This window comes from Danio rerio, chromosome 13 (assembly GCF_049306965.1).
Source record: "Danio rerio strain Tuebingen ecotype United States chromosome 13, GRCz12tu, whole genome shotgun sequence".
In the NCBI taxonomy this organism is placed as follows: Eukaryota; Metazoa; Chordata; class Actinopteri; order Cypriniformes; family Danionidae; genus Danio; species Danio rerio.
The window spans coordinates 14,187,348-14,214,156 of NC_133188.1; the positions used below are offsets into that span (position 1 = coordinate 14,187,348).

The 26,809-nt window shown below is 33.9% G+C and overlaps 1 protein-coding gene across 20 annotated transcripts in view; it reads left to right on the forward strand.

The window, feature by feature from the left end:
- Positions 1-26,809, forward strand: part of slc4a11 (solute carrier family 4 member 11) — a 176,500-nt gene that overhangs the window by 33,430 nt on the left and 116,261 nt on the right. For 16 of the 20 annotated variants that reach the window (XM_073919600.1, XM_073919605.1, XM_068212856.1 and 13 more), the window contains 2 exons: positions 12,690-12,740; positions 21,363-21,485. In XM_073919600.1, coding sequence (XP_073775701.1) covers positions 12,690-12,740; positions 21,363-21,485 — 174 coding nt within the window. The remainder of the gene's footprint in view (positions 1-12,689; positions 12,741-21,362; positions 21,486-26,809) is intronic. The other 4 variants (XM_073919603.1, XM_073919609.1, XM_073919606.1 and 1 more) reach the window with 1 other exon arrangement.

Genomic DNA, 26,809 nt, shown 5'->3' on the forward strand with positions numbered 1-26,809 from the left:
TGCAGTCAAATATTTCGCCAAACAGTCCTTAGGGATAAGGGGACACACAGTCAGATATTTTACCGAACAGATCCGCCACTTTTGGCGCTCATAAACAATCAAAGCTCTTGTGCTGCAGGAATGAGGAGGTCTGCTGAAGGCACGCAGCTGTCATGCTGTGAGGAGTTTGCGTCTTTAATAAACTACGGCAGTTTGCGTTCACTGAACAGTAAGAATGATTAATAAATCCATATCAAACAGTCCCTTAAAAGTCACGTCTCGCTTTCGGTTTCGGGCTTTGGCGCGTTTCGCGCTCACACACAAGCGTACCGCGCCAAAGCCCAAGTGTACCGCGCTCAGGCACACCTCTTCCAACCGGGCCAGGGCCGGCCAAGTGAACCGTGCTTGAGCGCGATTCAGCGCACTCACACTTCTCAAACGATCCGGGAAACGGGCCTGGGCACGGTACGGATGGCATAGTGTGAGTAGGCCCTGAAGGTTGGGCTTGCAGCAGGGTTTTGTCTTTAAACAGGTTTTCAGTAGATGGAAATGTTTTGAAAACACCCTATTTGTACATAGCTCATTTGTAAATTGCTCATTTACACATAAAACATGTTCAGTTCTGAATTAGATGTGCTACCTTAGCTGCACTAGCATTCACGCACAAGAAATACACCGGGCTGTCTTATCCATCAGGTGACGCAAGGAACAACCACTTTTCCATCGTCAAGTAGTGCGAGCAAATGTCCCCCAAATCAAACAGTCCGCCCAGGGGTGTGTTTCCGAAAACCATCGTTAACCAACTAAGGTCGCAAGTTCCATCGTTATAAACATAGTTTGTTGATTTGGTGTTTCCCAAATCCATAGTTCCTGCAAACATTCTCATACTGTGTCGCAAACTTGTATATTTGCAATTATTCCTCTAGAGCTATAGTTCCTGCTTGTGTTCTATTTCTAGTTATCCCCCTATAGTATACCCTATTCCTTTCAAAAGTTCTAATATTTAAGCTTGGAATGATTAAAAAAAAAATAAGGCATTAAAGTCTCTTATGTGTAATTTGCTTTCAAAGTATTTGTTACAGTTCAGTTTTGGTGATCTTCATATTGACAATTGCTCTCCTTTCGTAGTGCATTAAAATCATAGTATTATCCAAATAGTTCACACAATATTTCAAAACTCCTGTTGTTTATTGTTTTTTATAGAAAATGACTAAAACATTTTTTAAATCCTTAGTAAAAAGAAAATTAAAAATGGCTAGAACGGGCTTTAATTTATTAGTAAAATTGATGACTAATTTGTTTTAGCTTTATATATATATATATATATATATATATATATATATATATATATATATATATATATATATATATATATATATATATATTAGTCTATATATATATATATATATATATATATATATATATATATATATATATTAGTTTATTTGTGTTTTATCATATTTGAAGATCACAAAAGATCACATTTTTAGGGTAATGACTTCATAAAATGACCGTTAATTAATGAATCGATGCCTAATTCTAATACCTCAGTAGAAGCTTTAAATATAAATATGATGTGACAATTTGAGAACATAATGATAGCCATTCTAGTTAGAATTCAAGTAGTTCCAGTATTCACTAAATCATATGTTTAAATAAAAAGAATGTGACACGGTACATCAAAGCACACTCATTTGCTCTCTCGCAAGGGGAACTGTTGTTTTTAAAAATGTTTTTATTTAGCTTAAATATGCTATTACTTGTTTTTAATTTTTGTATTTTATTTGTCAGTTTATCATAAGAGCATGGTAATTATTTTAATAATTTCATATTTTTATTAAAACTAGGGATGCTCATAATAACCGATTAACCGTTGACCGAAAGTGTTCGGTTTTAAACGATCAATTGTATCAGTTAAATTATCAAAAAATATTATTTTATTGATTTTGAAAGTTTGGCTGCATAAGTGGTCCATCACAGAGAATGTGGTTTTTTGCGTTGAAAGGGGAATCTTTTGAATGTTTTACTAATGGCCGTGAGCGTTTTGTGGCGCCATGTGGTCCTCGCATTTTTGCCGTTACACGCTATGCGTTCGTAGTTGAAAAATAGTCTACTTTAAGAGGAAAAAGTGTGTTTTGTCAGTCACGTCTTTTTTATTCTTCAATCAAATGAAAGCAGAGGTAGGTTTTATGTTGATTAAATGCATGTTTTCTGTGGAGCGATCAATTTGAGTTAGCCTGCTATTTTCATTTGACGGTAGAAAAAAAAACATATGATTGGACAAACAGCAAATTTTTTTATTTAGTTTATTTAGCATTTCACTGTTTATTTAATTAGCTGTTGTTTACTTGTTAAAATAAATCACTATTTAAAAATGCATGTGCATGCTTTAATAGTCACATCAGTTATTTTTTTAAATTAAATATTAATTTAATAATATGTTTAAATAGACACGTCAGTTTTTTATTAAATATTAATTAAATATTAATCTAACCAGTTAACTGTTAATATTCGGTTAACGAGTAGTGGTTGACGGTTGGCAAAATTACTGAAATGAGCATCTCTAATTGAAACATTTTGTCTTTTTAGAATGAATTTTGTTTAGTATAATTTGTATCTTAATTTTTATACATGCCCCCAGCTGAACATGTCTTTCTTTTTTTAGACCATTTTGTGTGGTTCCGCATAACACTGCAGCATTAGGCGTGGTAACATTCATTCACTCGTGCATTCTCAGTAGTCACATCTGTATATACTATAAACTCTGTTAGGAATGTCTTGATCGAGATTTTTGTGCCCATATTCGATTCTTGTATTATGGAATTATAGTTATTTATTTAATAAAATAGAACTATTAGGGCTAATGTTTGTTTTAAAATTGTTTAATCTAGCTATTACACAATTGAACAACTAATTAATACTATTTATCACATAATAATTGCATATTACATTTTAATTGAAAAAAAGAAGAAGCAAAAAAAAAAAAAAAAACATTAAAATTAAATTAATATGTACATTATGAAAATATCTACTTGCTGTATGGTTAGCAAAATCCCCCAAAAAAGTTAGCACTAATTATTATCATAAATCTTATGGTTAGCATGAATCTATTGGTTTCAAAGTCTTGTAAATGCAAATGCAAATAAGCAGTAAACAAATTAGTTTTGAGTGATTGGTTATGTAGCAGTGCAAATATTGAAAATCACAAAAGTTTGCATTTGTTTGTAAAATGGTAGAGCTTATTGCTTCTCATGCAACGCTTGCATGAGTCAGGAAAACATGTTTAAAGCTGCATTTTTTGACACATAGCATGACAGCTAAAATAAAGGGTCTGGTTCAGGAGAGCCGGTCAAAATCATTCAATAATACTCGATTAGCTGTGTACATCCCTGTTATCATCATCATTCGTTATACATCAGCTATATACCCCCTCTGTGGATGTCAGTGCCAAAGGCAACAAAGACACTGCAGTTAAATTCACTTTTCATTTTACATTTTAATGCATAATCCTGTTCTGTAATTACAGGAGTGACATTCCACAATCAAATGCATTCACACATTTGCATAATTATACACAGGGTGTACATAACTGAAATGAACAGCTAGTTTTTAACGATGCATTAAAAAGTACATCAGAGAAGTGTGTCTCTCTTGCATGTGGAAGAAACATTTGTTGTTTCAAGATCTCTAAGATTCTAAATAACTCCAAAATACTTCTACAGTACTGCGAATAAGACCAAAACAACTTATATCTGTCTACTTTATTAGTAATAATACTTTACTAGTTTTACAATGAAATGTGCCATCGATTATTAAATATTAAGGGAACTGAAAATCTAAAATAAGCTAAATGCAAGAAACTGTACAAATGCAAAGGTGACAGACCATTTAATGATTTGCATGTCTATACGGGCATTTACAATACTAATGAGATCAAAACCCGACAGTGAAACATATTGAACAGACTGCACTTCTGTTGTATACAACGTTGTTTCTGCATCTGCCTACGATAATAACAACGGGACCATTTTATTAGCAAAGCTCAAGCAACAAATCCGAAGATGCTTATAAGTGGACATAGCAACACTTCTGCTAAAACTCACTCTGTGGAACATACTTTTGAGCATAAACAAAACATACAGTGAGTGATTGTAATCTAACATTAGCTCAAATACGTACAAAGCCAACCAATGGGTTAGCAAATTTAATCTACAATAAATTCAACTGAAAAATTGACATCACATTGAGTTGTCCATATACAGTACACCCAAAAATGGCAACCGAGCACTTTTTTAAAGTATGTTTTAAGAGTCTAAATACTTCTTTTGACAGTGATTTGGTCAACATTTCGGAACATGACAAGTCTTTGCTAGCTATAAAATGGGTTGCCAAAAATAACATGTACCAAATGCAGCATCTTGCTCAATTGGTAATCATTAGCAATTTCAGGCATGAGTCATGTTCCTTAGACACGCACAAAATGATAATTCAGGGAAATCACTCCCTTAGTCAAACTACTGTTTTCATTCTTAAACTGGTCAGTGTTTGACAGAAACAGTTAAATGAAAAGGCAGTCTCGCAGAAGCTGAACATTCACACCAGTTGAATTTTGGAGATATTTGCAGACCAAAGTTAATTTGTGCTTTTTATCTGAAGATGACATCTATCATTTATGTGATGGAATTTGTAATTGAATGTGACAAGACAAGAATAGAGCCATTTCCAATTAATTAGACATGTGATAAATGGACAATTAATACTGCACCTTAAAACACGCATAAAATCCATACTTTTCACCTTTTTTTATTCCAAAGGACTGAGGATAATGTTTTAATGGTCTAGGCTAGGCATGTCCTGGCCAAACTCAGTCCTGGTGGGCCGGTGTCCTACAAAGTTTAGTTCCAACCCCAATCAGTCACACCTGGGCTAGCTTATCAAGCTCTTACTAGGCTTTCTAGAAATATCCTTGCAGGTGTGTTGAGGCAAGTTGGAGCTAAAACCGGCAGGACACCGGCCCTCCAGGACCAAGTTTGGACACCCCTGGTCTAGGCGCAAAGTCTGAAGTGCAGGGCGCAACAGCATTAAGGGCGTGTCTGAATTCACTTTTGCTATTTTAAAGACGGAAAAATACGCTCTGCGCCGCGGCGCATGGTCTTTCAGGGTTGAGCTTATTCTCTTAATGAGTTATAGGTGTGTTTTGAGAATAAACCAATCAGAGTTTCATCTTCCATTCCCTTTAAGAGTCAATTGCATCGTTCCATGGCACATTTGCTATGTACATGGCACACTTTATAAGTGTAAAAACTGAACGCTTTAAAACAGTTAAACAGCTTCTGCAACAAGAGGATAATGAGCCTTCTCCATTTGGCCTTTACTTTCACTCTTTCGTGAATAAGGAAACAGTGTTGCACGCTCTCCAGTAAAGACAACCATTAGACTACATAACTAATTTTGTTTGTTAAACGCAAAGATCACTCTTAGCTGGTCTATTGTGCAGTCTATTTTAGTTCCTCAATATAGCAACGCGCCAGCAATGCGCCTTAATACACCTCTGTTTTAGACCAGAACGCCTATGGTCACATATATGAGTGCAAATGCATTTGTTATTGAAACTGAAACTAAAACTAGCAAAAACATTTGCGCCAGGTGTATGATAGGACCCTATGAGTCATTTTATTTCACGATAACCATATATCTCATGATATAGTTCTTTAAATACCTAATATTTCAAAAATGAAAAGCACTTAAATAATATGCAGAATCTTAGATTTTTACAGATGCTTTCAAACTATTTTTGGATAATGCTGATATATTTTTTACAAAGGTATGCTTAAGGGTTTTATTTTCCATAAGTGTAAGCTTTTCACAATAAAATAATCAGGCTATATTTTATGATTCTTGTTGATGCTTTGTTCTTATTTATAATAAAGCATCATAAATAATCTTTAACAAATTTTAATTCAAATACAGAATTCTGAAAAGACACCAAATTTCATGAGAGCAGCGATGGCGCAACGTGCTTCACGTCTTAAAAAAATTAACTAATCAGCTCAGCATACAAAATACGTAACGCTGAACACGGTACACATATAGCTTTAGTACCACAAAATGTATCAGCAGCAATATTGGGATCAGCTGCTAAGTGCTTATTATACGTTATTATTTCAGCTAGATAAGAATATAAATCAACCAATAAATTATGGATTATTTCTGCTGTTTGATTGATTTTAGATGGCCACTGAGTCTTTTTGACTGCAAACGTGCCCTTCAGAAGAGTTTATGCTAGGGAAAAGACAAGATGTTGTCAGTGGATGAGTTTTTCCAACCATGAAACAAATGAGTACTTCATGTTCTTCATGTTTCCTTGCAGTTCCTCCTTGTCTGCAGTCAAGGTATTAAAACTAAAATCAGTTGTCCACTGAATTAATTAGAGTTTTGCTTTTGCAATCAGACTCGGAAAAATTCATACACTGTAAAAAACAAAATGCTGTGTTCCACACAATTTTTTCATGTTGTCCCAACACAAATTGATTAAGTTAACGCTTTTACAAAATTAAACCTTATGCACTGTTCAAATTTACTACCATTTTGTTATGTTATGGATAAATTCATCAACTGAATTAAACTGCTGTAAAAATCCATCAGATAATATATATATATTTTTTGGCTTAAATTTATTAATCAACGTTTTTTTTGCAGCAAAAAAAGTAATTGTGGACTGTTTTTTTCTTTTATTATAGTCTTGGACATGTGAAAGATTAGTTACAACGTTGGCTTTAATGCATTGTTAGATTTTAATTTTTTCTCCCTATTTTTCCGTTGGTCGCTGTTTTTGCCCCATTGACTTTTATTATAATCACATTTGATGGTGCATAAATACACAGTCTTTGTTTTTTTTTTTACTCCAAATAGTTCTGAGAGCTTAGATGCATATTTAGATTTTCTCAAACACATTAAGTAAAGGTCACTCTCACACTCATACACACACATACACACTTTCAAAAGTTCACACTTAGCTGATGATTGATTATAAAGCATGTTTGGCAAGTTTTCCCAGGAGAGAGCCCTGAACTCATAAGATACACGAACATGGGGCTTCCTCCTGTTTGCAAGGCAAGTGGGGAATTTGAGCTCAGGTAGATCTCGAAACTCCCCTGCTGTAGTGGCTAATAAACAGATAGTGATTGCTCTTAAGAGATAACTACTTACTAGGAGCATGTCTTTGGTGCCAATTTGGATTAGTCAATTTACTTAAGTTGCATGTTTTTGGACGGTGGGAGGAAACCAGGGAACCCTGGGCAAACCCATGTGAGCACAGGGAGAACGTGTAAATTCCTCACAGAATCATTGCTTGTCTTGGTAAGGACTAGAACCAGTGATGTTCTTGCAGTGCGGCAACAGTGCTAACCACTGGGCCACTGTGCCACCCATCTAGGATAGGAGGAGGAGTATGGGTGGAAGGGGGGATTCTTCAAAACGAAAATGGCTGTTATATGGAACTTAGGTAATTTATAGTGGCTTTGGAATCGTCTGATTGGTGAATCATAAATTGAATAATGCCGGACCGGCTGCAAGCAATCGTAAGCACATGATTCTCTCGAAATTAGTTTATAAATAAACTTCACTTAATTTGCTACTGCATGTACAGAGGTACAGAGGTCTATCTAAAGGGTTAATGGTGCCAACTGATGATCAACAGTAAAAATTACAAGTTTTACCTCTTCCCAACAGGGAAAATCAACAACAATAATAAATGCAAGATTATATGGTGTCATGGATTTGCAAAAGTGGTTATAATGGAAGTCAATGGGGCAAAAAAGCCACCAACAATAAATTAAGGAGAAAGAAAAAAAATGTAATTAATCAAAAACAATGTATCTAAGGCATTGTTTCACATGTCCAAGATTTTGATAAAAGGTTTAAAAAAGTCCAGTTCACTATTACTTTTATATTGAAAATACGTCAATTTGTGTGTGTGTTTTCACCAAATCAGTGAAGTCATTTAGAAGTTTGGCAATTAAATAGTTAAAATCCTGTACTTTTCTAAACAGTTTAGTGGTTTTGATCAGGACTGAGGATGATTAACAAACTTATGCAAAAAAAAAAAAAATAATAAAATAAATTAATTAATTAATTATTTAAAAATCAATATTTATCTGATGCATTTTTACAGCAGTTTAATTTTGTGGATGTTTTCATCCCGAACAAAACAAAAGGTTAGTAAATTTGAACAGAGTGTATTGTTCAGTTTTTTTTTTTTATTATTCAAAGCATTTTCTCAAAAATATGTGTCAAAATAAGATTTGTCATTAAAAATCATTCTGCTAGCTGAAACACAGTAATTGTACAAATTAAGACACAAAATTACCCCAGACTGGATGACAACATCCCCAATAGTAAAGTAAATAAGGGTTAAGTGGAATGAACGTAAAACAATTAAGTTGTCCCAAAAAAGGTTATTACTTATTTTAAATAAGAAGCTTAAACAAGCAACAAACAATTTTTTATTATTATTTTTCTTTCTTTTTGCTTTTGGATTTAATAAAAATTTGCTAAGAAACAAAAAATCCAAATAACAGAAATTAAAATGTTTAGTAATACTTTAATTTCTTCAGCTTTTGGCATTTAAAGTAAAAACCTGTTGGTGTGAAGACATCTATTAAAATGCTTGTGTATGGCCTAATGTCAACACATTGGCAATAAAGACAATGACTAAATGTAATTACAGAAGGGACTACAAATCTAGGCACTTTAAATGCAGGTTTGTGTCATGTCGCATTGTAAAATTGACACATTTTGCCAATTTACTGATTTATATGTGTGCGTGTGTGTTCGAGTGGGCTGTCACAATACTAATGAGATCACACCGCCTTGAGACAGTGCGACATATTGAACAGACTGCACTTCTATCACTCACAACCTTGTTTCCACTGGCATCAAATTACTGAAAGCACAGCTGTCAGAATAACCCTCAAGAAATCATCCAAGAGAATGATCGAGCATCAGGATCGGAGCTCCGACATCGCTGTCGTATACAACGCTCCAGTCTTTAGCCAAAGCATTTATTGATTTTAAATAAGTGCTAATTTAAGGAATGCGCCGAGGGTTGTAAAGCATGTAGTGGCCAGTCTCATGTTGGTCAGCTGTTTGGAGTCTCATATCGGTCTTATATTCAGACAGTCTGTTTCCTGCGCTGACACGTTCTGCTTTTTTTTTTTCACGTCCTGCGGAACATAGCGGCACAACAGCCTGTGTTTTTGAGCTGTCACTGAAGAGGAGTATAAGACAAACTCTCTGTCAGTGTTCCTGATGTAGTCTGGTTCTCTATATATGACAGGACTAGATATGGGCAACCTGTTGTTGTTTTGTGTTTTTGTGTGTATTTTTCTCTCCAAAAATATGAGTGCTCTGGTATTCTTACGCCAGCAGTACATGCATACCGTCTCAGACATAGTGTTGTGCTGGAAATAGAGGTACCTGACAATTAAGGGAGTCAGAATGTGGGGAAAGAGAAACCTCAGTCACGGCTGACTTCACCTCATAAATATCCCCTTAAACGGCACCAAATGAATGTAGGCCACAGGTGTGGGAATGTGTGTGTGTTTATGCCTGAAAGTGTGAGCTTGTGTGTAATGGTGTTATTGTTGTTGTATGTGGCTGTTTGGTGACAATCTAATAGGCATAACTAGTGTACACATTATTGAGCTACATTAAAAAAGATGTATTGGATTTACTTCATTTTTAAGGTAAGTGGTTGCTAACAATTTATATGGGCTGAATTTAAACAAACTGATCAAGCTGAACATTACAAAATTAAATTTGTTTGTTTAAATTCAGCCCATATAAATTGTTTGCAACCAGTTACCTTAAAAATGTTTTAGTAAATTCAATTATAATTTGTTTCTGTATATTTACACTGCTTCTTGAAATATAAAGTGTAAAATCTAAAACTTTGTCTGCCAGCTTTTATTGTACATTTCAGTATTAGTGGGTCAAATATGAAACACCTTATTTAAGTTACTTAAGTATATTATTTAAGTTACATTACACAAAGTAATTTTAAATACGTAGAAAGCTTATCAAATGCAGCTGACAGGGGTATACTTTATTGTTGGCCAAACCCCCGATCCCCCCATCCCCAATCCCCCAATTATTATAATTTTTTTATTAATTTATATGTCACGGAGAGGAGGTTTTTTCGACACATTTCTAAACATAATAGTTTTGATAACTCATTTCTAATAACTCATTTATTTTATCTTGCCATGGTACATAATATTTTTCAAGACACTTGTATACAGCTTAAAGTAACATTTAACTAGGTTAATTATGTAAGCAGGTTAGGGTAATTAGACAAGTTATTGTATAACGGTGGTTTGTTCTGTAGAGTATAGAAAAAAATAGCTTAAAGGGGCTAATAATTTTTACCTTAAAGTATTTGTTTTTTTTAATTGAAAACTGCTTTTATTTTAGCCAAAATAAAACAAATACAACTTTCTCCAGAAGAAAAAATATTATCAGACATACTGTGAAACTGTCGATGCTCTGTTAAAAATCATTTGGGAAATATTGAAAAAAGAAAAAAAAAATCAAAGGGGGTTTAATAATTCTAATTTCAACTGTATGTAAATGTGAAGCACAAAAAACTTGCATTGAAACCTTCTTTAAAGAAAAAAAAAAAAAAAAAAACAAGTGATTTGAGGGATAGTGAAAGAGGGTAAAGATTTAAAAATGACATTTAATTAGTATTAGCTAGGCCTGTCATGATATCTATTTTTTGTTGAATGATATATTGTACCAAAATATATTGCAATAAATTATATTATTGCGATTTTAGGACCATTTAATCCCAGAATGACATTATAATCTTGTCACAATGTAAGTAAGCTCTTCCAAAAAACACATAATATTTTATTGTTTAGAATATTTAATTTAATTATAGTCATTATAACATGTTATAAAAACAGTGGAAGCAGATTGTAAAAAGGTATATCCTAAACAAATAAATAATAATAAATGTTAACAAAAAAGTGCAATGTAAAATGTAACAGAGGCTGCAATATCTGCTACCAGATCTATTTTCAGTTGTCAGACACCTGAAATGATACTATAGTAATTTATAATTAATACTATAGTGTTTATAATTTTAACACTTGTTAATAGACTAAATGTCCATGTATTGTGTGATAAGTCGATATATTGAATATTGTGAGAGGCCTAGTATTAGTTAGAGTCAGCTAATTAGTAATTCAACATACACAGTAAAAGATGTTGCCTAAAATGTTTTAGCTGAATCAAATTCATTTTCTTGTTATATTAACTTATGTAAAAAACTGACATATAATTTTGATATTGATGCTTGAAAAACCCCTTTGCACCTTTGACAGATGTACTGAATTTAATAATAGATAATAAAATAGATTATTAAATAAATTAAATAACTGTTTAATTTAATGCTTATACATTTTAACAATTTAATTGCCCACTCTACCAAATAATTGACCATATTTTGAGTGTTTTACATAATAATTGTTAAAGTCGTTTAAAGAATAACTGTTTTAAATAATGGCTTACACACAGCATTGTTGGTTTACAAAAATTAAAACAAACATAATCCTGTTGCACTACTACTTATGATTTTGGTTTTATTGTAAAAAGAAAAAAGAAAAGAAAAGTGAAAGCATGTTAAATGAGAATCTGAAATATTTTATGGGATACTTCAGAAATTAAAGAATACTTTCCTTTTTTATTTTAAATATTTTTAAAAATAAATTGGTCTTACACTTTATTTTTCAGATTTCCATAGTAAATGTAATAATTTGTGCACTTTTTAACCGACATATCAACCATTTAGTAGAGGTTGATATTTTTGAAATAACGGGATGTTGAAACAAAAATGCATTGAGTTTGTTGTAGCGACAAAGTGGCAATGTCTGTATAAAAATAATATTTTTTAAGTTTTTAATTAATTAATTATTAATAAAATTTCTTCAATTATATCAACACCAACCAGCCCAAAGCCTTTTTCAAAATCAGCCGGAACAAGCCTTAATATTGAAAAGTCAATTCTTAACCTCAAATATAATTGTAATATGTCACATAAGGCAGTTAAGTGAGGTTTTAAAATTTGTTTCATTATTATTATTATTATTATTGTTATTATTATTATTTATTTATTTTTATTTTATTATTATTTTTACACCTCATCGAAAAAAGTCCAAAATGTAGATTGCTAGTGGCCAAAAATCTTTTGAATATTAAATAAATATCATTTTCCATGAAGACATTTTGTAAATTCTCTGTAACTCCATCAAAATATTTTTAAATATTTTTAGTAATATGCATTGCTAAAACAAAATGTCCTTAATGGTTGTATCAAAAAAAAAAAAAAAAAAAAAAAAAACAGAAAATGAAAACTTAGTCTTTTCAAACATTTTCTGACATTGGTAACAGTTCAATAGATTACATCTGTCGGTGTTGACATTTATTAAATGAATGCAGAGGAAAGAAACACAGAAGTCTAAGATTGCACCAGAACATGCTGAACAGCTTAATCTATAAAAATTCCTGGAAAGATAACCTTTACTTCTGTGCCACTACTGAAGAATCAAACCTGTTTGATCTGCTTTATTCTCCTACTGTGATCAGAAAGACTTCATATATATCAAACACTCGTAGTTATGGAAGTCTTTTGTTAATTTGTCTTGCAGAGGCTCCCTCCTCGGGGATGGCAAAGAATGGATACTTCTATCAGGAGATGGGTGAGTCAATGTTTGGAGTAATTTGTTTTTTGAGCTCAAGGCTGAGAGGAAGTCAAGTCTAGCCACTTTTGTTTTTAAAATAGAATGCAAATAGGCGCAAAGCTGCTGTAAAAAGAAAATGGGCAATAATTGAAAATCAGCTATGAAGTTTTATCAATGTGAAACAAGTTCAGTTCATTAGGCACGATTGGCTTTACAAAATGTTTTGTTTTAGTTAATTCAGTAATGATTCATTTCAGTGTGCATGTCATTGAACAGTGTTAATCCTGACAACACGTTTTGATTTAGTTTTAGCCTTATTCCTCATTCACACTAGCAGCAACCTTGTAGCTGCCTGTCGCTCAAAGTGGCAAGGTCTACAGCACAGAGAATACAACCAGCCTCTGAGCGAGCTGAGAAAAGATCACGTGAGCTCTACTGGTGTTCCTATTGGCTGTCGCTCAAGAAAGTCGCTCCTCATTTGCATAAAGTTGAAGGATTCTCAACTTTGTCCCATTGCTCGACATGCCCACCTGGTCACCAATGGTCGCTGTCGCTCACTCCCCGTTGAAATGAACGGTCGTTTGTTGCTTTGCCGCTGCGAGTCACTCATAGTGTGAATGAGGCTTTAGTCTCCTATATATATTTTTAGTTCAATTGTTTTAGTTTTAATCAACTAAATTTCAGAAGATTTTAGTGGGTACTGTATAATTAAATAATAATACATAAAGTATACTGTACATCTGTCATTTTTTTATGTGATTACTGAAAAACATGTGAACGATTTTGAGGTTTGAACAATATAGATGCTGATTAAACTGCTATGATTAAATAAAACATGTTTTATATATAATTACTAGGGATGCACGATATATTGGCGGCCATATCGTTATTGGCCGATGAATTTCTAATTTTAAGATTATCGTTATCGATCCAATGTCTAAATTTGGCCAATATCTTTAAGCCGATAATAAATGATGTAATTGTACAGACCTGTGTGCTTCGCACACGCGTGGGCGGAACTCTTCCAGTGCACTATAATGGATCTCTCCTCACATTGTTTATTCCTTCAAAGTACGTCCTTTCTTCACGTGGTATTGCTGTGCATTAATAACTCAGTAAGTAACCATGTTCCTTATCATTGTAGATATGTTTAATTGATTGTCAGTGTTTATTTTGCTTTAAATCGCCTCAGTCAAAAATATTGCATGTGTAAACCTTTCCTGCTCCGTCTCTTTGTTGTGTTAGAGATAGCAGGGGAGATTCACTTATTACTCCAGGGCCGAATAATATTAGTTTCGGGGTTAACTCCCTTCTCTTTTCATTGCAGCCGGTGAATGAACAAGGACACATGTAACTTGGTCCAAATTATTTATTACTATCCGTGTGGTACAACAAAGTCCGTCAACAAAGAGAAAACATCACTGAAAATAGTTTCGTTGCAAAAAAACGCTCCTCTTTTCTGTCTCTCCTTCTCTGCTTCACACACACTGCAACCCCACCCCTTAAAGGACCCGCACATTTTACAACATGTGTAAACATAACGGTTGTTTGTAATTTAATATGATTATGTTTTATTATCAACATGTTGCTTGCCATATGTTGTTGATGTAAGATTGTATTCAGTTTGATCGGAATATTCATATTGATTATAACGAGCGCGCATGAGAGCTGTCACCGCACACACACACACACACACACACACAAACACACACACACACACACACACACACACTGCAGCACATGGGAGAGGTGAAAGGTGAATCCAGTCATAGGGGCTCTCAGCTCGCCTTCAACTCGCTCTTAACTCGTCAACTCGTCTTTTTATTATGCTCTGTGCTTGTCATACATAAAGTCATGCTCAGTGCAGGTTTTGTACCAAAATTTGACTCCGAGGGTGCCTGCAGTTGAGTGAAACTCACAGTGGTTTATCATAAATTTTCATCAATCTTTTTTTCCCGCAATTGACAACAAGATCGAACACAGAAGCGTTGTCTGATTGACAAGCAGCAGCTACAGGTGTTCAAAAGAATCTAAAATTCCAAATAGGATGAATTTATGTCGCATTTCTAAAGTAATACAATCTTTGTTTAGCTGTTCGCTTGTAGGTTGGGTCTGAACAGCCAAAACACCTCTAAAAAGACTTTTTCAGACATGACATTTCTACATGTGTACATTACTGTAACACATTTTATTCAAGAACATTTGGGCTGGTTTAAGTCTTTAGCTCTTTCATTTTCATTTTGTTTAAAATATATTTAACCTGCTTGTTTATTAAATGCCATTTTGTTATTTAACCTATTATTGTTATGCAACAGTCAAGTTGCATGCTATAAAGAAAAGAAAATAATTATTTTTTTGCATGCTTAGTTCGTAAAATCGTGAATATAGATCTATATAATCACCTTGCAATTTTGAAATTATAGCATTTTTGCTTTGAGTAAAGACTATTCAGTTCATCAGAGCAGTTCAGTCTTTTATTAAGTTTGCTGCATAAAAATATAACCTTTTGAAATATTTATAATTATCTGCCTATATTTAACGGCTATCAGCCTCCAAGTCTGACGAGTTATTGGTTATCGGTATCGGCCAAAAAATCCATATCTGTGCATTCCTAATAATTACTGAGCGTTTTTTATTTGTTCAAGCAGATGTTTGTTTGCTAAGTTAAATAGAATTAATTCGATAATATTTTACAATAAAGCTCTGTTAAGGTATTTACTAATATGACCAAACAATAAACAATACATTTAGTACAGAATTTATTAATCTTTGTTAACATTAGTTAATGAAAATGATGTTCATTGTTGAGGTGGCAAAGTGGCTCAATGGTTAGCACTGTCACCTCACAGCAAGAAGGTTGCTAGTCCCGGCTTAGCCAGTTGGCATGGGTTTCCTCTGGGTGCTCTAGTTTCCCCCACAGTCCAAAGACATGCTCTATATGTGAAGTGGATAAACTAAATTTGCCGTAGTGTATGAGTGTTTGTGTGAATGCAAGAGTGTGGGTGTTTCCCAGTACTGGGTTGAGGCAGGAAGGGCATTTGCTGCGTCAAACATATGCTGGATAAGTTGGTGGTTCATTCCGCTGTGGCGAACCCTAACAAATAAGATACAAAATTTAAGAAAAGTGAATGAATAAAGTTGATTGTTAGTTCTTGTTAACTCACAGTGCATTAGCTGATGTTAACATGCAGATTTTTAGATTAAATTAATAATTCGTTAGCAAATGTTAAATTGTGATTTAATAAATGCCATACAAGTGTTGTTCATTATTAGTTTATGTTATTAAATACATTAACTAACATCACAAAATGAAACCTTATTGTAACAGGCGACCATTAAAAAGAAATTCTATAATATTCTGTACTAAAGGGATTATTATTGTTTTTGTTTGAGAATCACTTAAGAAAATGTTTATTGGGCTTATGTCAGTTTAAAAACGAATGTGCTAACAATAGGATGTAATGCATTATTTTAAGAAAAAAAATAGGATCACGCTTCAAACTGAGATGCTATTATTTGATATAACTTCACTTAAACTTAAACAACTGAAACTTTTTTCTCCAGAACTGATGCAGAAAAGGTATGCAAAATCAAGGAGACTTTTACATCAGTAAACACTGTCTTAGTTTATCCAATGTAGCAATACCAGATGTCTTTGAACTGTGGGAGAAACCGAAGCATTAGAGGAAACCCATGCAAACATCGGGAGAACATGCAAACACGATGCAGAAATCCCTCCTAGGCAAGCCAGGACTCAAACCATTGACCTTATTGCTGTAAGGTCATAGTGCTAACCACTGAGCCACTGTGACCCACCACATTTCAAAGCCAAACAATGTGGCATTTCAATACATTGTTTTCAGTTTTTACAGGGTGTCTGCGGGGTCTTAAAAAGTATTAAAAGTTGATAAATCTATGCAGAGAAATGTAGGGACCTTAAAAAGTATTAAAGTCTTAAATGCTATTTTGCAAGGTATTAAATTTTATACCATTTTTGATTATGCAACATATTGTTGTATGTTAAAGTTTGCCTGAATTAAATCTGACAATATCAGGATGCTGTGTTGTTTTTCAAAGCAAAGAAATCTTACTAGATTTGACATCATTCTGCTTTGTTCCAAAGCAACACCATTATTTCTGCAGTTCCATAGGTGCCAACCTGCTGAATTATTATATTATACCTGTATATAAAATGTTTCAGTTTTGGATTAATGTCCTACATTATTATTTAGTAAATATACTGTAAGTAATAATTTGCCAGTGTTTCCGGTTGAAAAGTGGTTATAAGGTCTTAAAATTTATGGAAAGATTCTTAAAAAGAATCTTTAAAGGAATTCTTAAAAGGAATTGAATTTCGCTTTTCTGATTCCTGCATACTCTGTTTTATTAATTAGAATTGTCAATGAAGGTAACTGCAGACATAACTCGACATTGTTGCATAAACAATAAAGTCTTATTGGCTTCAAAACCTCTCTACTTATTTTTATTTAGAATTTTCCATCACATGAACAAAATATTGTTGATGACATATATGATGGAAAAATCTACTTTAATGAAAATGGACACACTTGTTGGAGGAGGTGATTCACTGTACAGCAGCTCCACTGACCTCAACTAAGCAAGCCAAAGGCAACAGTCCACAAAGGACTAAAGCTCCACCAATTGATGGAAAGGTCGGAACCAGGCAGCGGGAAACTCCTTCCTACAATATTTAAAGCATGCCCTCATTTCTGACTGAAAAAAAATCATTATATTTCTGGATTTCTCATCAGCATCAGAGAGACAAGTTTTCTGTCTCTGATTCTGCTGCATTGGAGTCCAATGCGGCAAAATCCGAGCCAAAAAAAACATGTCTCTCTCGTGCCTCTAAAATGAAATTATTTAGTACAAGTAAAGCTTCTGGCATGTTCAGATTTCTCAAATATTTCCTCATTATGCCTTTTTAGGAATCACAGTTTATCTCTCTCCATACAATTCAAGGGGCTCTTGTTTATAGATGCATAATTATAACAAAGTATGGGAGATAATTTCAATAAACGAGTTAATTTGTTCATGAATAGTCTCTCATCGAATCAGACGCTTATGAATATGATCAAGCACGGTGCTTTGAGCTTGAAAGAGCAAATGCGAGAAGGGAGAAAAGGGAAAGCGTCAAACGTCGGGAAGAGGAATATCCTCACGCCGCTCGCCGCAGGTCCAGGCTGGTGGAGTCAATGAGCACACGTGGATTAACAGCCCCCTCTTCTCTTCGGCTTTACATAGAGAATAATAGAGGGAAGGATTAGTGAATAAATGAATAGATGAGGAGAAAGATATGGAACCGATAGCCACTCACATGCCACATTCAGCCCGAGAGGCGAGAACAATGAGGAGCTGCCATGTGTGGATAAATCACAGCTTCAGCCACACTCTGGCTACACAGTCACATCTGTGGGGTATTAAACCCGGAGAACACTTCGTATTCAGGAGGAAAAAACGAGAGGGGAATTGATGGATTATTCAAGCCGTGTTGTTTTGGAATTGAGCAACAGTCTTATCGGGGCTGAGATATCAATTCAGACGGCAAAGAATGGATTAAATGTACAACTGAGCATATTAAAGATGTAGATTAATCGACTTTAAGGAATTAGCATGTCAGTAATTTGTTACTTTACAAATTGAGATAGGTCAGTTAGAGGACAGTGTAGGTATGTAAGTGGATCTAAACTATTTGGTCATAAACGAATTAATGGAAGTGGATTATATTATATTATATTATATTATATTATATTATATTATATTATATTATATTATATTATATTATATTATATTATATTATATTATATTATATTATATTATAAAGCATCTGCTAAATGACTAAATGTAAATGTAACTATTATATTGTATTATATTGGAATATTTAGGGCAGTTTAACTATGTAAATGCAGCTGAGCTATTATTGGTAATAGGTTATTGTAATAACTGAACAATTCAGTGATGAAATGTATTTATTATTAAGGATTAATATGATTGTCATATTATATTATTACATTTTTAGAAAGCAATCTATGAAAGTCAATGAATCTAATCAATTTGAACAATGTTAGTAATTATATTATATAATCCACAACACTTTGAAGAAAGAAAGAAAGAAAGAAAGAAAGAAAGAAAGAAAGAAAGAAAGAAAGAAAGAAAGAAAGAAAGAAAGAAAGAAAGAAAGAAACCTGCAACTCTTTTTGCTTTTATGGAAGCATTTTAGTATAAAGATCTGCTCACAATATTTTCAGTATTACAGGATGAAATATTAGTTCCTGTAGATTTTACATTTTACAACCATATATTTTACCCTGGATTACAAAAAAAAGTAATAGTAAGCAATTTATCTGGCAATCTTTAAAATGGTTGTGGGCCAATGACTGGAATACAGAGATTAAATCTGAGAAATGTATACTTGAGCGTACTTGGGATCTCCTAAACCCAGATGTAGCCAGTATGAATGTACGGTACATGTGGGAAAAAGGTGTGTGCACATACTCATTGATCATTGTGATAAGATATAACACTAATAATAGTGTGGAACCTGTTATCCTGCATCCTGACTCTAAAAGCATAATTTTTATACAACAGTAGAGTGCAGGTGGGAGATTTATGGCAAAATATTTTCAAATATTTCCCAAGTGATGCCTAATAGAGTAAGGCCATTTTCATCGTATTTTCTTTATTTTCTTATTTTTTTCTTTTGGAAAATAAGTATTATTTTCTTTTCATTTGGCTTGAATAAAAGCAGTTTTTACATTTTTAATATCGAGTTTTATGGTCAATTTTATTAGCCTCCACTCTTTTTTTGCTTGGCTACAGAACAAATCACTGTTATCCGATCAATTTGAACATTCATTCATTCATTTTCTTTTCGGCTTAGTCCCTTTATTACTCTGGGGTTGCCTCCATGGAATAATCCACTAACTTATTCAGCATATGTTTTATACAGCGGATGCCTCTCCATCTGCGACCCAACACTGGGAAATATCTATACACTCTTGCATTCACACACATACATTATGGCCTATTTAGTTTATTTAATTAACCTGTAGCGCATGTGGCTGAATTTGAACAATATTAATAATTATATTATATACTGCAAGAAAGAAAGAAAGAAAAAGTAAGAAAGAAATAAAAATAAAAACCTGCAGCTCTTTTTGCTTTTTTGCAAGCATTTTAGCATTGAAATTTGCTCACTATATTTTCTGTATTACAGGATATAATATTGATTCATGTAGATTTTACAACCATATATTTCACCCTGGACCACAAAACTAGTCATAAGTGTCAATTTTTGGAAATTGAGACCTGTACATCATTCGAAAGCTAAATAAATGTTTCCTGTGATGTATTGTTTGGTCGGATATAGGGCAGTATTTGATGGAGATACTCTGAAAATCAGGAATCTGTGTGTTAATTTTTTTTTCACTTTAAAATAAGTCTTTAAATTGTCCCAGTTAAGTTCTTAGCAATGCATATTGCTAAAAAGGACCTTTTATTTTAAAAATGGTTTAGATGGGGTTACAGAAAGATATTTACAAAATGTCTTCATGGAATTCAAAATGTCTTCATGGAAAATGATTTTTAGTCAAAAATCATTTGAATTTTAAGTTTGCAATCTATAATTTGTTTTTATAATAATAATAATAATAATAATAATAATAATAATTCCTGGATGACACAGTTTGGTTACCAATTTTTGCCTCACAGCAAGAAGGTCACTAGTAGATTCCTGGCTGCGTCAGTTGGCATTTCTATGTGCATTTTCTCCTCATGTTTGCATGGATTTACTCCAGGAGCTCTGGTTTCTTCCACAGTCCAAAGACATGTGCTACAGGTGAATTGAATAAACTAATTTGGCCATAGTGTATATGTGTGATTAAGTGTGTATGGATGTTTCCCAGTACTGGATTGCTTTTGGAAGGGCATTCGCTGACGATTCGGTAACACTTTACAATAAGGTTCATAAGTTATTGCATTTACGAACATGAACTAATCATGAACAATGAACATGAAGCATTATTAACATCCGAGTCCCTGCTTGTTAACATTAGTTAATGCACCATGAGTTAACATGAACTAACAATGAACTACTGTATTTTCGTTAACTAGCATGAACAAATACAGTAGTAAATGTATTGTTCATTGTTTGTTCATGTTAGTAAATGCATTAATTAACATTAACTAATGAACCTTATTGTAAAGTGTGACCGACAATTCATTCTGCTCTGGCAACCCCTGATGAATGAAGGGAATAATAATAATAAGTCCCAAACTATCCTTGTGCAAAATATGAGCTGGTATCATAATCCAGGGTCACATATTTCATAAGGTTATATACACTTAAGATACCAAATTACATATAGAAAAAATTGACCGCCCAAATAAAATAAAGCCATTGTTGTTTCAAATGAGAAAAGCATCAAACAGACATTATAAAAAGAAAACTTAAAAAAGATGCAAAAATATACAAAAAGGACAAGAAAACTAAACACTGCTTTGGAGTTGTTTGGATATGTATATACTTATTATTTTAGTTGGTAAAATCTGTGTGAGTTAAACAGTTACATGAAAAGGTGCATCCAGACTGAGGCTGTTTTGTGTGTGTGTGTCTCCTCTTAGAACAGAGGGAGAGAGAAGAACACGAGGAGGGGAGCGAGGAGAGAGAGGAGGGCCAGGACTCTCCCATCCCATCAGGAGATGACATTCATCTCTACGGCAGCCAGACACACCAAGGAGGGCCAGGTCAGCGAGTGTGTGTGTTTGCGAGCGGGTTCAGGGTGGGATGCCAGTTAGACCCGGAGCTGTTGATTAGCTCTGGAGATGCTCAGGTTAGCGGGTCACTTGTTGCTACGGCAACAGTCTCAGGTGTGCTGTGATTATGTCGTGGCTCCCTCACCAAACCCACACACGGTTGCAGGTCACCTGTTGTCACTCAAACCACACAAAGTTGCCCTGTTTCTCCTCTTTCTGTCCTCAGTCTCAGCGGGAAATGTAATCCAAGGTGACAATTGAAAAAAACTTTGACATATCAATTTTAATTTACTGTTTAGCATACGATGTATGCAGAATGCAAAATAAGCATTCATAACAGTTGAATCACAATGTATTAAAGGGATAATTCGCACAAACATAAAAATACTCATCACCTAAAAATATATATTTTGAAAAATAGTGGAAAACTCCTACACATTAAAAGATACTGTAGATTGAAAATATAATGGAAGTCAATTTAGACATAGAACAATTACTAGTTTTAAGGTTTACCATAGTTTGGAAAAGTAACGGTTTTAAAACCGCTAACAGTTTTTATTATATACCATTCCTGTGGTATACTGTATTAGGGCTGGGCGATATTACAAAAAAATTATCATGATGTCATGTTTATGCGAAATAGCCAAAGACAAGGCTTGGGGCAAAACAAAGAACTAGAAACACTTGATACAACAAACAGTGACAGCAAACAAAGACCCTGAACTGGTGTATGTGTGGTGTATACTGTAAGTTGTCCAGATGATCAGTGATGACGGAATTCAGCTGTGTGTGAGTCATTAGTAGTGAGCAGCAACCGGTGTGTGTGAAATGACATAATGGGAATTGTAGTTTGTTAGTGTGATATGTGTAGTTCACCAGCGATCTTCCTGGAGGGGACCGCTGGTGATCATCACAGCAGCAAATACTGTCCACATCAAAAGCTACTAATCAGTCCAAGATTCAGCAAATTCAGCACGATACTGCCACAGCCATATCACCCTGCAGCCCAAGACCAGTTAGTCACTGAAGCTAAGCAGGGCTGAGCCTGGTCAGTACCTAGATGAGAGACCACATGGGAAAACTAGGTTGCTGTTGGAAGTGTTGTTAGAGAGGCCAGCACGGGGCACTCAACCTGTGGTCTGTGTGAGTCCTAATGCCCCAGTAAAAGTGAAGGGGACAATACACTGTCAGTGGGCCCCGTCTTTCGGATGAGACGTTAAACCGAGGTCCTGACTCTGTGGTCATTAAAAATCCCATGACACCTACTAAAGAGTAGGGGTGTAACCCTGGTGTCTTGGCCAAAGTCAATTTGCCCCTACAATCATGGCCTCCCAATCATCCCGATCCACCGAATTGGCTCTATGTCTTTTCACTCCCCCAATAGCTGGTGTGTGGTGAGCGCACTGGCGGCGTTGTCCTGTGGCTGCCGTCGCATCATCCAAGTGGATGCTGCACACTGGTGGGGGTGTGAAGAGACCCCCACCTCATGATTGTGAAGCGCTTTTGGTGTATGGCCAAACAGAATAAATGCATTATATAAATGCACATTACATTACATTAAATTACAAATATTTGAAAAACAATCACTTATAAACCAACCAAGCAAGCTATGAAACTGAAGAGTACAGTGGTTTACATTATATCCGAAGAAAAGAAAGATATCTAGCAGATGTCTTCTCAAAATCTGTATTTTTGAAAATAATGAAGATAGCAGAAGTCAATCATTTATTTTAATGATTTAGCATGACATGTTTATTGTTCCAAAATATTTTAAATGTTCCTAATATATTGTGTTCAATGGGAAAAAGGGAAAAGATAGCTTTTTGCCCATTTAAAAAGAACATATTTTACAGCCATAATGACAATACCGTGAATTTTTTCCTCTATCATGATGTACATCCACTTAAAACAATCCTGTAATGAGAAAAGAAATGTAGGGTGGTGTTAACAAAATGAAAGAAGATTAATGAAGATAGAAGCAAGACATGGACTGATAGCCCCTCCCAAAAGACATCCCGTGTGACCTTAAGTGATGAAAAGTCGTTTTAAGGGGGGCGAGAAGGTTTGATGATATTTGATTAAAGATTCTGAGGGCAAATTAATTTTGACAAAGAATGAAGTGCATAGATACTGTGCATGGGTAATTTATAACAAGCATTATTATATACATATAAACATACGTACAATAACTTTTGATTTCATTCCTGCTTTAACAGTGAGCTATTTGTTAAACAGTGCAAAGAAGCAATTGTAATCACTTTCATAATTTTTTTTAATTGCTTTGTTTTTGACCATAAACTTTGGTGGATATTGATTTTTCTCTCTTCTTTAATTCATATGGGATGGCAGCAGTAAATGAAACAACAACTGATATCTTACCCAGAAAGTCCAAATCCATAATGAAGGACTCGCAGGCAGAGCAACAAGAAAACTTTATTTACAGTATTCAACAAAGGTCAAAATAAATGAGGAGAAATAATAATGCACCGCAGTCTCAGAGGACTGAATTAGTAAAAAAAAAAAAGTAAGCAATTTATCTGCCAATCTTTAAATGTTTGTGTGCCACTAATACAAAGATTAAATCTGAGAAATGCAAATTTACTTAACATCCTCTGGTAAAACTAGTCGTGTCTGAAAAGTATATTTGGGATCTCCTAAACTCGTATAGATGTAGCCCTTATGAATATACAGTACATGTGGGATAAAGGTGTGTTTGCATATACTTGTTGATCATTGTAATAATACAGTATATAACACATAATAGTGTGGAATTTGGACACAACAGTAACTTGCAGGTGGAAAATGTATTGGCAAATATTTTCAAATATTTCCCAAGTGATGTTAAATAGAGTAAATTTTCACAGTATTTGCTTTAATATTTTTTTCTTTCGGAAAAAAAAAAATCTTTTTGTTTGGCTTGAATAAAAGCAGTTTTAAATTTTTTTAATATAAATTTTTAAGGTCAATATTAACCCCCTTTGTTTTGATTGGCTACAGAACAAACCACTGTTATTTGCTGACTTTCCTAATTAGCCTAATTAACCTATTAAGCCTTCAAATTAGGGATGCTCATTTCGGTTAATTTTGCTAACCGACAACCGCCGCTCATTAATCAGTTATTAACGGTTAACTGGTCAAATTACTATTAATTTTATATTAAACTAATTGACGTGTCTATTTTGTGTCTGACACATTAAATATTGCATAAAATACTGATTTATTTTTATATGCTAGCATATTAATAATAGAACAATACAACAGAGCATTTTCACCCACCTGCAGTGTTTAGCACAGAAGAACAGAATAAACTAAATAAAATGAATAAAATAAATAGGACTGCCCTAAATTATTTTCCACTTAATTAATTAATTTATATTACAAATCTAAAAGACTGACTGATTATTTTAATAACCGGCATAGGCTGTTTTTTTACAATCATATTTTTGTCTTCCGTCAAATAAAATAGCAGACTTCTTCAAATCGCTCGCTCCATGGAAAATATGCATTTATTTAATGCCTCGCTTGTATTATTATAATCACAAAACCTTTTTACATTTTTAATAGAAATCATTATTTCAAAGATTATGTCTTGACGTGGTTTCCTTTCTCTCCATCGCGGCTCAAGTGCGCGCGCTGCGTGATGAAAAGACAACAACACGCGCGCATATGTTGACTTTTTGTAAACAGTTTTGTTGTTTAAATATGAAATTGCCTACATGCTTTATAAGCTGTAAAATAAAAGGTAAAGCCTATTTGTTGCGTTTATGATGCAGATCCAGGTCAACATCAACGTTTTTTTGGCATCAACAGGTCTGTTTCAAGCAATATTCTTCTTCCATTTTGCTTCTTTGGCAAATGTGTCTGTAGGCACGGGTTATACGTTATCGTCCCGCAAGTTAAGTATGTCTTGCAGTTGAACAAGTGGCCGACCACCGCTAACGTGCTTTTTTCATTCCAAAAACGCGAGGCGCACCTGCCTTTATATGTTGACAAGGAAAAAAGACGAGAAGAAGCGCGGTCCTCTTATGAAACGACTGAATCAGCTGGGTATCGATTGTGCAAAAGTGTTGCTGTATATGTTGATAAAATTGTAATATTTAATAATATTATGATATTCAAGATTTGTACATTCATACAGCTCTGGATAACTTAAAACAGCGATTAGACCTTCAGAGCGGCAATAATGCGTCCTGAAGTAAAGCGAAACGGCTATAAACTCCAGCATGATAGAGTGATTATATACAGAGTCATACTTTATCTTTAAATAAAGTATAACTATAGAAACTGTGTTCATCTTAACTGAAAGCTTCTGCGTGTTTGCTGACCTCACGCATCGCGCACCTGTCAGTCAGTCAGTCAGTCAGTCAGCACGTAACCCCAAAGGATTAAACAGAGAGCGCACAGCACTATATGGTTACAAAAAAAGTTTGCGCTGTTATAATCCACTTACCTTTTAATACGTTTTGATGCGATTATAATCTGCTATTAAAAACAACAACAACAATAACTGAATGTTTTGAATGGGTATGTAGCCGTGGCGGGATGCATTTTGTTTCCCGCCATGGAAGAATGAATGTAGCGGAAACCATGCTCTTTAAAAGTTCTCTGTAGTTGTCTTGACAACACAAACTGCTGCTCTGGGATGAGCCGCGTGCAAAAGATGCCCCTCTTAACGCAAAGGCGCATTCAATCGGCCCCTTATGCAGCCAAACTAAAAATATATAAAATAATACTTTTAATAGTTTAACTGATAGCATTAATCAGTCACAAACGCACCCTTTCGGTTAACGGTTAATCGATTATTTTGAGCATCCCTACTTCAAATTGCACTTTTACCTGAATTATTATGATTTGCAAATTAACTAGTAAAATATGATGTACTGTCATCATGGCAAAGACAAAAAAATGGTTGTTGAACTATTATTCTCTACTATTACAACTATTAATGTGTTAATAAGGTGTGTATAAAATAATATTAGTATAATACAGTAAGATGTTAATAATAATTGTAGTTTAGGCACACAAATAACACATAATTATAAATATAACAATACAATATTTTTGTAAAAAAATTCAATTATACAAAAGTAACATTTTTCTTTGCTTTTAAATGTTAACCACATAGAACAAAATAACATAAGCATCATTTTAGAATTGCTTTTATTTCATCAACAACAATTTATTTGCATTTTCTTTTTTAAGAGATGGAGTTATTGTAGATTAATTGTTAAAAATGAAAGACCCGAAATTACATGAAACTCTGGCACTCAATGACGTTAATCGAAAATATGCTATAACATGTAAAACGGGATCAT